Below are 14528 nucleotides of genomic sequence, written 5' to 3' on the forward strand. Positions count from 1 at the left end.
GTACGTTCTCCGAAATGGGATGTCATCCAATTCCTCATCCCATAACCTGTTTAAAATATAATTACTTGTGTGTGAACACTGGCCAATTCTTAGTTGAGCTTTTGGAATCTCTAATTAAACACTCATTCATGTGAAGAATTTGCTTCATCCTATTTTGAGCCACGCCTTCTTCATTTGGCTTATTTGATTTTACATTTTTAAATCCTATATTCCTTTCACTCAACATTTTCTTCATTTCTTCATTACACACATTAATTCCTTTGTCAAAAACTATTTGACCTACATGCTGTTCATAGACCCTTTGAACCATGTCTATCCAATTAGACACCTTTACAACAGCTTCCTTCAAATCTTTAAGGAAGTATACAAAACCAAATCTGGTGTGTCTATCAACTAACAGTAAACAAAATTGAGAACCTCCCTGGCTTTTTACATTAGATTCTGTCACATATAGATGGACCATTTCAAACATTTCCTGGGCCTTAATTCCAGATCTTTTAGGGTGCTCATTTGATTCAATTCCCATCTCTGAACAAACTGCACAGTCTAATAAATTTTCACATTTCTCACACTCAAAATCTGTGCATATTTCTAAAGTTTTTCTGAGCACCTCTACATGTGCATGACCCATCACTCTGTGAAGACGATGGATACACCTGTCATGCATTATCTTCTGTTTCACACAATGGACTTGTGCCCCATCTGGAAAGTTATTTTTGTCAAACATCATATACATTTTGTTTCTTTTTACACCTTTTGCCACTACTCGTCCATCTCTCTGAATATAGCAATAGATTCCGCTAAAAATTACTCTATATCCGTTCTCTGTTAAGGTAGCCACACTTAACAAATTAGAACTTAATTCTGGGATGTAAAGTACATTTTCCCAATCTACATTCAAGCAAGGGATGAACACAGTGCCACATTTGTTGAACTTCCTCTCAGTTCCATCAGCCAAAGTCACTGCTGTTCCAGACACATCCCTTCTGTTTTTCAAAAGTTTAAGATTTGTAACAACATGGTGTGTACAACCTGAGTCCAAATACCACTTGTTCTTTTCGGTGATCCTTCTATTCACCGCAGCCATAAACACCTGGGGCTTAGTTGTTGTTGACAAACTCTTAGCCCCTCTGTTCCCACGAGAACGTCTTGCCTTGTTGTTTGGGCAACTCCTGGCAAAATGCCCCAGCTTGTTGCAGACAAAACAACGCCGTGTTTTGACCTGATGTACTGCAACATCCTCACGATTCCCAGGAACACCATCTGGACCAAAGCCGGCCACTTGCGCCCCCTCCTGGTCGCACTGCGCCATCGTCTGCTTCTGGGCTCGTTCAAAAAAGCTTCGGTCCACTTCTTCTAAGATTCTTCCACATACTGAATCCAAAGTTAATTCCTGGACTCTCACATTCTGAAAAGAATGTACCAGAAAGTCCCAATCCTCAGACAAGCTGCACAGCACCAGATAACACTTCTGTGCTTCTGAATATTGTAGGCCTCTTTCCTCAGCTCCAATCAATAATTGCTTTAGATTGTCCAAATGCTTTCTGACATCCTGGCCCTGAACAAGCTTTGCTGAATACAGCCTCTTAGTCCAAATCATCTGAGACATGCAAGTCTCCCTCTGATGGACATCTCTCAAAGCTTCCCATATCTCCTCAGGAATGTCCATATTCCTCACATGGACAAGTTGGTTTGGTTGAAGGCACAGTATCAAATATGCTTTGGCTTTCCTCCTGTGCTCAGCATTTTGGTCTGAACCATTGAGGGTATTCTGCAAATCCTCAGATGCCAGCAAAGACCACATCATTACTGACCACGAAGCATAATTATCGCCAGACAGCTTTTCCATGCTGGAAATGAAGCTTTTTCCAGCCATCTCAGCCATCAAGAATCAACACCCCAAGCTCCCGGTGAATCAGCTGCCTCCGTGACCCTCAGTCCTCGAGATTAAGCCGTACTGCCACTTACTCAAGTGCAGACTCAGGCAGTCACAATCTTCCTCTTGCAGCTTCACTGGAGCTCTCTTTCGGGTCCCCTCCGTCTCTGGATTCCCTGTCACAGCTGCACAGTTGCTGAAAGCTCACCAGCCATCAGCATCTCCATCTACTGCGCAGCGGAAAGCGTGGAGGCCTGGGCCCATAACCCAGTGTCAGGGGATGATGGGTAGCAGAGTGAAATCCAAAAATTCACCATCCCGGTCTTCACCTCCTTCTCTCCAGACTGTCTCCCCGTGTGGAAATACAGCACTGGACAAACACACTCCAGCAGATGAGGTTTCGGTTGGAAATCCAACGGCAATAAACTTTTATTTACATTTCTATATACAAACAGAGCAAATCAGTCCTTCTCTCCATGAGTGCTCGCCGAAGCGACTCATGCACACACAGCACACTGCTCTTCTGTTCAGGAAACTCCTCTGCGTTCCACAGGAACAAGAAAAAAAGCCCCGGTCAAAACAAACTTGACCCCATTGGTCCTGTGATACATCAATCATAGCAGACTCTCATTAACTCCATAACTGCTGAAATGCCTAGCCGAAAAACTAACACATAAGGCATTTCTAATAACCCAGATTGATTTTAACATTTCACAATACACAATACCCTGACACATTGTGCTTCATAACCATTGCTTTGCAGACAAACTTCTGACTCTTTTTGCCCTGGGATCCTAATGGAGAACTTGAACATTGCATAACATCATGACTTAATTTCACACAGTTGTAAGTCAGTTTATGGTGACACAACTCCCTAATGGGATAGCTGCTATGAGTCCCCCCAGGGGTGAGAAAAGCGGTATAGAAATACAGTTAATACAGTTTATAAAACTGAGGGTAAAACATTGAAATTGAATACAGTATGACCCCATAAGCATGGGGAATATGTTCCTGAACTTTGCATTGATACATCATCATCATCATCATCATCATCATCATCAGAACAAATGCAGTTAAGGCCAAGATCGAAAAATCAGCTGATGACCCAAAATGCAGACTGTGCAAGGAAGCTGACGAAACCATTGATCATATCCTCAGCTGCTGTAAGAAAATTGCACAGACAGACTACAAACAGGCACAACTATGTGGCCCAAATGATTCATTGGAACTTATGCCTCAAGTACCACCTCCCAGCAGTGGGATCACAAACCTGCAAAAGTATTGGAAAATGAACACGCAAAGATACTGTGGGACTTCCGAATCCAGACTGACAAAGTTCTGGAACCCAACACACCAGACATCACAGTTGTGGAGAAGAAAAGGGTTTGGATCATTGATGTTGCCATCGCAGGTGACAGTCGCATTGACGAAAAACAACAGGAAAAACTCAGCCGCTATCAGGACCTCAAGGTTGAACTTCAAAGACTCTGGCAGAAACCAGTGCAGGTGATGGGCGCACTGGGTGCTGTGCCAAAAGATCTCAGCCAACATTTGGAAACAATAGGCATTGACAAAATCACGATCTGCTAACTGCAAAAGGCCACCCTACTGGGATCTGCACGCATCATCCGAAAATACATTGCACAGTCCTAGACACTTGGGAAGTGTTCGACGTGATTTTGTGATACGAAATCCAGCATATCTATCTTGTTTGCTGTGACATAATATAATAACAACAACAACAACAACAACAACAACAACAACAACAACAATGTTATTTGTATTCCACCCTATTTCCCCAAGGGGACTCAGGGTGAATTCCAACATACAATGGCTCTGTAAACAAAGAAATGCTGACATAAAATCCCAGAGAAACCCTGCATATAAAAATAACATTAAAACCTAACATCAAATTAAAGCCTTACATCAGTAAATTAAACCTAACAACAATAAATTAAACTACTTGTAGTCAAACAAAATTATATAATAACATAAAATCCAAACAAACATCCACATCAATTTACAACAGCCAACAACAGTTCACAGTGTTGGTTGGTTATGTGGTCAAACGATGACCATTGGGCTAGCGTGGACTAGGAAAGGTCCAAATACATGAAAACACAAATAATAGTGAACACTATTTTGTCCCATGGGACAAACAATGGAGGTCCCAGGATGAGGGTATAGCTTCTACAAGATGTCATAAGTGAAAAAGATGAAATCATGGACAAGTGAAATTGCATATCTCAGTTCTGCAGATACGGGAGTCATACTATAATTCTGAACACGAAAGCAATGCTTCCAAGTTGGCTAAGTAACAACCATTGCTACATCTTTTTTCCATGTCTTAGAAGGACTCAGAGCTATGTCTCCTTCAATCTTCAACTTTAATTACATTTCTGCTGAGACCAGGACAGCAACTTTATTAAAGTCTACTAAGTACCCATCCAGGGCCTTCTTGAAGGGATAAATCGGAGTCACTGGTGGCTCGATACAAATGACTTTTTGTTAATGATAGATATTATAATATGCCCATAGTATTCTGATTGATTTCTTTCTAGAATTAACTACCTAGCGTCTAATTACCCTCAAAGAGTAGGACATGTGGAGTTCACACATTTTGTACATTAAAATCAATATTTTCAATTTCCCTGGAAGGTGATTTCCTTAATTTACTGAACTTTGCTTTAACATTTATTTTGTTTCTTAATTATGAAATGGCAGGTTATCGATTTGGGCATGCAATCTTATGGAGTTGCCATCACAATTTGATAGCCAACCCTGGGGTGAGATATTTGGCCTTCTTATTGCAAATCTTTAGTTACCATTAGGATGGTATTCATTTTGTGGCGTGATTTAGAACACCTTACCTGACCAACACAGAATGCATAGCTTGCAAATGATAGTGTTCCATGCGCTAATATTTATCTAAAATTCAGGCATGAGTTATATTTAAGACGACACTATGGGCCTAGTTTGATATCCAATGAAATAAGTTTTTCAGAGCACCTCCCATTATTTAGAGATTTGTAAAGCTCATTGAAAGTACATTTGTACGATTTTGAAATGCCATTAGTTTCCTTCTTCTTAGCCTTCACTGTTTTGTAATCTAATTTTTCCACACTGGATGCGTAATCTGGCTGAGACGACCCACAGGACATCATCACATTAGACATGTTAGCTTGATATAATGGCAAAAATTGCACAAGCCACCCAAATCCATTTAATTGAACAGTACAGAGGCCAAATGAGTGCATGGTCAGTATGAGCAAAACTGAGAATTGGTGCTGAGATACAGAAATTGTCAAGGAATAAAGGAATATTCTACATATTCTACATGTTTCAAAACCAACGCCCATGAGCACAATCCAACCTACCATGTCATTTTATGTGGTGGGCTGGGATACGGCAACATCTGGAAGGCTGCAGGTTGTTTTATTTAGTCAGGAGAGTGGGGTTTGAGTTTAGATACAAGGCTTGTGGATATGATGTCTGGAGTTAAAAGGTCCTTTAACCATTCCTCAATCTCAAAGCCATAAGTGCAATTCTCATTATCCCCAGTTTACATCAAAAGTGTTGGGACTCATCTTTCAATAACTCCTGGGGACTTAAGCTGGGTAAAAACTAAATAGCACTGAATGCTCTGTAAAAAAAAAAAGTATAGATGGCCTTCAGTATCCACGGGTTCTCCATCCATGGATTCAACAGCCCTTTGAAGGCAAACATAAGGGCCATGTATCCCTCAATGAAAATAAGTTTGACACCTCTGTTCTACACTAACAATGAGAATATTAATTTTTTCGCCTAATATATCAACTATTTCTATCCTGAAGTCTATTTCTGCCTTCCCACTTCCCCATGGATACCAAAATCCATGGATGCTCAAACGCCATGATATTGTAGTATGGCATCATTTACCTAAAATTGCTGTTGGGAAATATTTTTTTAAATAGTTTCAAGCCATGCATGCAGAATCTCTGGATTTGGAGGGCCAACTATATGAGATATTTATTAATTTTTTTAAAAAAAAATTATTACAACACACTGGAATCTTCTGGGAAGCTCAAGATATAATACAATCATTTCTTGTCTAGCTAAAGCACATCGCTCAGGTGCTTCTCCAACTTCTCATTGACCTAAACAGAAGGGTTGTGTGTTTGTGTGCATTTGTGTGTAGATATAGCCACTCTATGGTAAGTCCAAGGGAGATACAGCTAATTGCAACTCATGAAGAAAGTTTAAATAGATAACAATTCATAATGTTGCCCATAGATATCCCAATTCAGTTGTCTTACCCCATTATTTTGTTGTGGGTGGGCAAAAGAGGACACATCTTTGCATCAACCACAAAGGGATATAAATAGATGCATGGTACAACAACATAGTACTATAATATAATAATATTGTGCTATGGTAATAATATAACATACAGTGTTCCCTCACTTATCGCGGGGGTTAGGTTCCAGGACCACCTGCAATAAGTGAAAATCTGCAAAGTAGGAATGCTATTTATACATTATTTTAGTAGTTATACACTATTTTAAGTCTTTATCAATGATTTATAATATTCTTTTAGAGTTTATTAAAAACCGCAAAACAGCGAATACGCAAAAAGCAAACTGCGAAGTAGTGAGGGAACACTGTATTGTATATACATATAATATTGATACAAATATTATAATATAATGCAATATAATACTAATAATTGTATTATTAGTACTAATTGTATTAATACTAATAATTGTATTATTACATGGTGGTGGCACAGTGTGTTAAAGTGCTGAGCTGCTGAACTTGCAGACCGAAAGGTCCCAGGTTCAAATCCCGGGAGCGGAATCAGCGCCTGCTGTTAGCCCCAGCTCCTGCCAACCTAGCAGTTCAAAAACATGCAAATGTGAGTAGATCAATAGATACTGCTCCTGCGGGAAGGTAACAGCACTCCATGCAGTCATGCCGGCCACATGACCTTGGAGGTGTCTACAGACAACGCTGGCTCTTTGGCTTAGAAATAGAGATGAGCACCAACCCCCAGAGTCAGTCACGACTGGACTTAACGTCAGGGGAAAACCTTTACCTCAACCTATATTAATTATATATTATATATTAAATGTAATATTACAGTATAGTGTTATAGAACAATATAGCAAAATATAATGCTAATACAGTAGAGTCTCATTTATCCAAGACTCGCTTATCCAAGGTTCTGGATTATCCAATGCATTTATGTAGTCAATGTTTTCAATATATTGTGATATTTTGGTGCTAAATTCGTAAATATAGTAATTACAACATAACATTGCTGCGTATTGAACTACTTTTTCTGTCAAATTTGTTGTACAACATGATGTTTTGGTGCTTAATTTGTAAAACCATAATCTAATTTGATGTTTAATAGGCTTTTCCTTAATCCCTCCTTATTATCCAAGATTCTTAGCTTATCCAAGGTTCTGCCGGCCCGTTTAGCTTGGATAAGTGAGACTCTACTGTATTGTGCTATGCTAATGATATAATATATTGTATGCTATGCTAATGATATGCTAATGATGCTAAACTTGTAAACTGCTCTGAGTCCCCTTGGGGGTGAGAGCAGGCGGGGTATAAATAGAGTAGATAAATAAATAAAATAAATAATAGTTGGCTTACACCTGCACATATCAGTAGCTGGATGCCAACCAAGGCAGTCAAAAGCAGAGTGAGATGCAAGGAAAAGAAAAAGAAGGCCCAGTGGTTTTCTATTCAACTCCATATATTTTGGATTGCTGCATTGTTGCTGCTGTTTCCTAAAAACATGTTACATGAAAAATTCAAACTACTTCATAGTTAGGGTGAAGGGGCTTTCTTTTGAGCAAGTAAATGATGAAAAATTTGGCCACTTTGGAAATAAAGATGATGTATCTGTGGAGAAAGTGTTGATTTAAAATATCTTTAATCTTGATAAATAAGTTTTTTAAAAGGGAGCGAGAAGAGAAGGTTATACAAAGCTGTCAGGATGGCACTGATGGATGGCAAATTCACCCATTTCTCAATTGCCGGTGAAGACACACACCACAAGGCTTAACCGCGTTGTACATCATATCTGCCAACTCATTTCTTTGATTAAATATTCCATCAGTGCAGGCTATAAGGCGGTAAACCTTAACAAGATTCATAAGATGTGCCTCTTGAATACACATAACTCACTTCCTTGGATGGAGCGCACCCCCCGCTTGTGGAAGAAAATTAGAACGGAGTTAAATTACTCTGTAAGACAAGATCAATAGATGGAGCGGAAGGGAGGGGGAGATCCCCTAATGCAATGCAAATTTAAGATATAGTTATGTCTTGACAACTCCAAGCAGACAATTAAAGTCAAAAGTAGAGCCGTGTAATGTAAATCAACTCTAAAACCTTGAACATAATAGCAAACGGTCAAGGCCACTTGGAAAACCTTGTTATAGCTGAGTTTCCACTCCCCTACAAAGGAATTTGCATAATGCCGGCATTTTAAAAAAATACATAAAATGACAAAGAATATACGGTAGAGTAAAGGTGACAATAATTTCAGTATTCCCAGCTCAACAAGGCTTCTGAAGCAGCTGTATGTGAAATTCACTATCAAACACTGGATAATTGGGAAAGTTCCAAAGTTCGGTGTTTATCAGGAACTGCCTGAAGGATAAAGCAATGGACTCAAGAGTAAATTATGCTTGAACCTTTCCAAGACAGAGATACAATTCTTTACTGAGAACACATCTATGTGGACACCTAAGCCCAAGGCTACATAACAGAGAGAGCCATGCTGATGAGAAAAATGCTCATACTGGCTACATAACAGAGAGAGCCAACATGACTCAAGGCCTCTTAACGTGCATTAAGAAAAGTTGCCGGGTATGCCCGAATTTCCCCAAGAATCCAGAGCAAACTGCAACTATGTGCCTATGTAAATAGTTGGGACAATTCACAGAGTTGGCCACACCGGTTTACAGAGCCATCCTATATTCATCAGGCTCAGGAGGTCCATGGACATGGGATGGAACTTACTATCCCCTTCCCGTGCTCATTGTAATGGTAACCACTGGGTGCAAAAGGACAGGTGGCTGTTGCTCATTGTCTAGAGCAGGGATTCTCAAAGTGTGCTCCATGGAGCCCTTAGGGCTCTGTGAAGCACACTAAGGGGCTCCATGGTTTCCTCCTCCCCCTCTAAGTTTTCCCTCCTGTTTCCTGCTCCTCCCCGTTCCCGTACCTCCCTTGCCACCAAAAGCCTTTTTTCCTCACCTCCCACACCCCCAAAATCCTTTTCCCCATGCCTTCCTTGCTTCCAAAACCCTATTTCCCTCTCACCACTCAGGGACTGCTTTCATTGTGCTTTTAATGCATGACAGAAAGGAATTGAACTGGATGGCCCCTGGGACTTGCGTTGTTGTTGTTGTTGTTGTTGTTGTTGTTGTTGTTGTTGTTGTTGTTATTTTTATAAAGGCCGGGTGGCCATCTGCTGGGGGTGCTATTCCTGTAAGATATATCATTATAATATATATACATTTCCATGAGAAACATTTACTTCAAAAAGGACTCAGTGACTGAAAAAGTTTGAGAACCCCTAGTCTAGAGTGGAAGAGGTGCAAGGGCACAGGATATATTCAGTGCCAATTTGCAGGTGGCTATCTAGTATATGTTTGATATTTAATCCCAGTGTCACCTTGGGCACCACTGGGTCACCTTGGGCAGGTCCTATTCTCTTAGGCTTAGAAAAAAAGCAATTGCTAATCTCTTCTGAGGAAACCTTGCCAAGAAAACACCTTTGAAACCATATACTTTTGTGTATATGTGGAAGCTCCCCTCTCAAGCTGAAGGAAGAGGTGGATCTCCTCCTTCTGGTCTGCGGCCCACCTGGTGTCACCAAAGCCAGAATCTCTGAAACACGGTGACTAGCTCTGTCTTCACTTGATTCATAACCGAAGAGACATTAAATGACCCGAACCCTTTGGGAGGACTTGTAGGGAATGAAGAAATATCTCAGTTCCCTTCTCCAATGAACCTAAAGGCCATACAACTGTGATCGAATGGGGACCAATTTGAGGAAACAGCACATGGGTTAACAGAAATATGTGCTCCCATAACCAAACAAAATAATATGCTTATGAAGGAAATGTAAGGTTGTCCATGTCAACTTTGGCCTTTCCAAGTTCCCCAGATCTTGGTTTCTCCTATTCCCCCAGAGAGATGCTCTTGAGTCTGTAGAGGATTTGCTGGTAAGATTGCATGTACAGCATTGTTGTACAGTTGTGCAGCATCCCATATTCCTTCAGCAGATTAGTACCTTAACACCAATTTCTCAAGAGTTCCACAGGGACAAGCATAGCTGAAGTACCTCAATACATGAAATATGGAAGGGAAAAAATGCTTAATGTTTCATAGGTTGTTTTAAGAAATGGGAGGAGAGCAGGGTGTCAATTCAACCATGGAAGAAATTTGCAAAGGCCTAATATCAGCAGAGGTACCTTGCAAAATTCATTCGTAGTTCTCACAACATTCTTGCATAGTTCTTAAAACATTCTTTAGTCCTAAATCCTCTTGATTCATCCAAACTAAAGTCAACCGTTGAAGTCAACACATCAGTAAATCCAGTTGATGCAGTAGGCTACTATGGTATCTGGGGACATATTTATTTTCCTTAAAATACATATTATCGTTCTTGCCCATGAAAAGGTGGGTTTTGGAAGGGGCATTGTTGGGATTGTTCCTTTAATAATGGTCATGCTAGGTATTTGCTAAGTTGCCCAAAGCAACTCTAGCATAACTTCCAGAAGAAGTATGTCAGAGAGTCACTTGGAAGACCTTCTTTCTTCTTCTTCAATCACATAATCGTTTCCAACTCTTTGTGACTTCATGGACCAGTCCGCGCCAGAGCTCCCTGTCGGCCATCACCGCCCCCAGTTCCTTCAAGTTCATGCCAGTCATTTCAAGGATACCGTCCATCCATCTTGCCCTTGGTTGGCCTCTCTTCCTTTTTCCTTCCATTTTCCCCAGCATCACGACCTTTTCCAAGCTTTCCTGTCTCCTCATGATGTGGCCAAAATACTTCATCTTTGCCTCTAGTATCCTTCCCTCCAGTGAGCAGCCACTGGGCATTATTTCCTGGAGGATGGACTGGTTGGATCTTCTTGCAGTCCAAGGCAATCTCAGGATTTTCCTCCAGCACCAGAGTTCAAAAGCGTCTATCTTCCTTCACTCAGCTTTCCTCATGGTCCAGCTCTCATAGCCATAGGTTACTATGGGGAATACCATTGCTTTCACTATGCGGACCTTCGTTGCCAGTGTGCTGTCTCTGCTTTTCACTATTTTGTCAAGGTTGGCCATTGTTCTCCTCCCAAGAAGTAGACGTCTTCTGATTTCCTGGATGAGGTCTGCATCTGCAGTGATCTTCACGCCTAGAAATATAAATTCTGTCACTGCCTCCACATTTTCTCCCTCTATTTGCCAGTTATCAATCAGTCTGGTTGCCATGATTTTGGTTTTTTTGATGTTGGAAGACCTAGTAAATTCCTAAAGAGAACATATCTCCCTGAGCTGAAGGTAGGTGAAACCATGGATATCGGTTCTGAAGTTATGGGGATCTTATTGTATTGATAATGTAAGTCAATTAAAGATGGGTCTAAAATTAAATCACTGCACCACGGATTGAGTTCAAGGAACCAAACATTGTAGAAAGCAAGCTGGAAGAGAAATGAAGGCACTAGTTGTATCAAAACTGTAGAATTAATGCATTTTGACATCACTTTAATTGCCACAACTGAACTCTATGCAATCATTGGATTTGTAGTTCGGTGAGGGGCTCACACTCTTTGTCAAAGCTAAAGCTTTTGTCACATAGAACTTCTATGACTCTGTAGTAAATAGTGTCAGCCCATATTCATTCTACAGTGTTGATGCAGCCACTGGCTTGTATGTGCATTTGCCCATACATGTAGGGATTTGCTACATCCTACATAAAAGGGTATTGCCTGAATCGAAAGCGTTCCATGCTGACGATATTACCATCCTGAGAAGAGAAATCCATCCCTGTCGTAATGTATATACTGTTTCCTTTACAAAACACACAGACGAACAGCGTGATAAATAGCATTCGATTAACCCTGTGTGAGATTTAAATGTATAACCAATTAACTAATTTTAATCTCTCAAAAAATAACAGCTGTTGGCATTTTTCTTTGAATAATCCTTGTTTAGTTTCCATAATAGTGTACATTTTAATGAAAAACTCATTAGAATGTAACATAGGGCATAATTAATTCTGGGTGATTCTTTCTATGTAAATAGCTGGTACAGATGCTGAATTCCATTTTCTTCTGGCTTTATTAATTTTTCATACACCAATATTTCAGCCATAATGGGCTGTAACAGCCTCTCAGAAGTTTTAGAAATGCATTAACTGCCATCAGAGTTGTTAATCTCACTGGGATTTTTACCATTTGTGTGGTAATATTTTAACATTGCGTTTTTTAAAACAATAGCTATGGCTTTCCCTTTTAAAAAAATGTTTTGAAACAAACATCTATGTATAATTAACGTAAGTAATATTAAACAATATTGAGCCAAAGAGATTAAGTTGCTTTCCAAAGACAGAGGCATATTGGGTGCTCTGTCTTTGGAAAGCAACTTAATCTCTTTGGCTAAAGGCACCCTAGAAAAGTATATGCAATCTATAGAGAAATGGGCAAAAAAAAAGGAATCTGGAGCAAGCAGAAGCTTGGCATTGTAACTCAGAAGACTTTGGCCACTCCAATGTGTTTGTAAAGGGAATGGAAAGGCCGTTTGTTTCAAGGTCTTGGGATGTAAGGGAGAATTTCTTGGTCTTCAGACTTAAGACCTTAACACCACTTGATCTTGATCACGAGCTAGAGAATAACAGAAGTGCTCTCAACTGCCACTGCTTTCAACAACTGCAGAAAACAGAAACCAAAATACTCTTAATTTATTTTTACTAACCAAACGTTTACAAAAAGCAAACCTTGATTTGCCGTTTGATATGAGACTTGGTTTTACTATGCAACTATCACTTTTACAATAATAATAATAATAATAATAATAATAATAAGAAGAAGAAGAAGAAGAAGAAGAAGAGGGTTTGGATCATTGATGTCGCCATCCCAGGTGACAGTCGCATTGATGAAAAACAGCAGGAAAAACTTAGGACCTCAAGATTGAACTTCAAAGACTCTGGCAGAAACCAGTGCAAGTGGTCCCGGGGGTGATTGGCATATTGGGTGCTGTGCCAAAAGATCTTAGCTGGCATTTGGAAACAATAGATATTGACAAAATTACGATCTGTCAGCTGCAAAAGGCCACCCAACTGGGATCTGCACGCATCATCCGAAAATACATCACACAGTCCTAGACACTTGGGAAGTGTTCGACTTGTGATTTTGTGATACAAAATCCAGCATATCTATCTTGTTTGCTGTATCATACAATAATAATAACAACTACTACTACTACTACTTTATTTTTGCATCCCGCCTCCATCTCCCCGAAGGGACTTGGGACGGCTCACATGGGCACAAGCCCAACAACGTAAGTTAAAACCAAAAACAATCCATTAAAAACATTATAACTACATAAAACAATAAAAACACATCAACAGGATTAAAACCAGGACAATAATAACAACGAAACATTCAGAGGGTAAAATTGTGTAGAACTCTGAATAGGGGTCCTAGGAGGTATAAGGGCAATCAAAAATAGCAATCTCAGTAAACACTAAAACCATAAAGGGTAAGGAACAGTGATAAAGTGCAATAGCTGATAATGAGGTGTAAGCTCTAAGCAGGCTGAGTATCTGGTGGGACTGTTTACTCAAAAGTGCATTGGAATATCCACGTCACGGCTCAGACATGGAGGGGAGGGATATTTTTCTGGAATTCAATCATTTGTATCTGACCACTTCGCTTTGATCCAATTGCTTTTCTGAATTCTTTATGCAAAGCGTTCAGTGGTGGCCAGGGGTCTCCAGATCAGGAGGCACCCGAAGTGGTGAACTCTATCCACAGGATAGGTTCACAACTTACGCAAAGGCTCCTTTGAAGTCTGGATTGGGATACAGAACAGATTCACCACTCTACCGCCAACACTATTCTCTACTTCATCACTTTGAAATATGAAATGTTCAGATACTCATTTTGGAGATCTGGTCTTAGCATGGGTATACATACAGATATCTTACTTAAATGCACTACCAGAGCCTTTCTAAAAATGATTAATTTTGGGTTGTTGTTGTGTGCATTCAAGCCATTTCTAACTTATGGAGACCCTATCGTAGGGTTTTCTGGGGCCAAGTGTGTGCAACTTTCCTGAGCTCACCCATTGGGTTTCCATGGCCAAGCAGGGAATCAAAACCTGGTCTTCAGAATCACATAGTCCGTCTCTCAAACCACTTTATCACATGTGATATTCAAAACACTGCATTTCCCATAACTGCATGGCTTGATCGGATTGGGGAAATTTTTGCTCCTGAATATATATCTATATCCTATCTCAGAACCTACTCTCTTCCCCTGTCTCTCTCTGTGTCTCTCTCTCTCATAGGTAGGGTGCTGCTGTGCCAGGCAAACCAAGAAGGATCTCCCGTGTACAGTGCCCCCAGTTCGCTAGTATACACGTCCACAAGTAAGCCAGC

General features: G+C 40.2%; 1 protein-coding gene across 15 annotated transcripts in view; it reads left to right on the plus strand.

The window, feature by feature from the left end:
* The window catches only part of rbfox1 (RNA binding fox-1 homolog 1), a 1150117-nt gene that overhangs the window by 1068911 nt on the left and 66678 nt on the right, over window positions 1-14528 (plus strand). For 12 of the 15 annotated variants that reach the window (XR_010001199.1, XM_062964632.1, XM_062964630.1 and 9 more), the window contains one exon: window positions 14438-14518. The exons of the other annotated variants lie outside the window; for them this stretch is intronic. Coding sequence is in view for 11 of the 12 variants with exons in the window: in XM_062964632.1 (XP_062820702.1) it covers window positions 14438-14518 (81 nt within the window). In the remaining variant the exon portion in view is untranslated. The remainder of the gene's footprint in view (window positions 1-14437; window positions 14519-14528) is intronic. 15 annotated transcript variants of the gene reach the window in all.

This window comes from Anolis carolinensis, unplaced genomic scaffold (genome assembly GCF_035594765.1).
Source record: "Anolis carolinensis isolate JA03-04 unplaced genomic scaffold, rAnoCar3.1.pri scaffold_13, whole genome shotgun sequence".
Taxonomy (NCBI): Eukaryota; Metazoa; Chordata; class Lepidosauria; order Squamata; family Dactyloidae; genus Anolis; species Anolis carolinensis.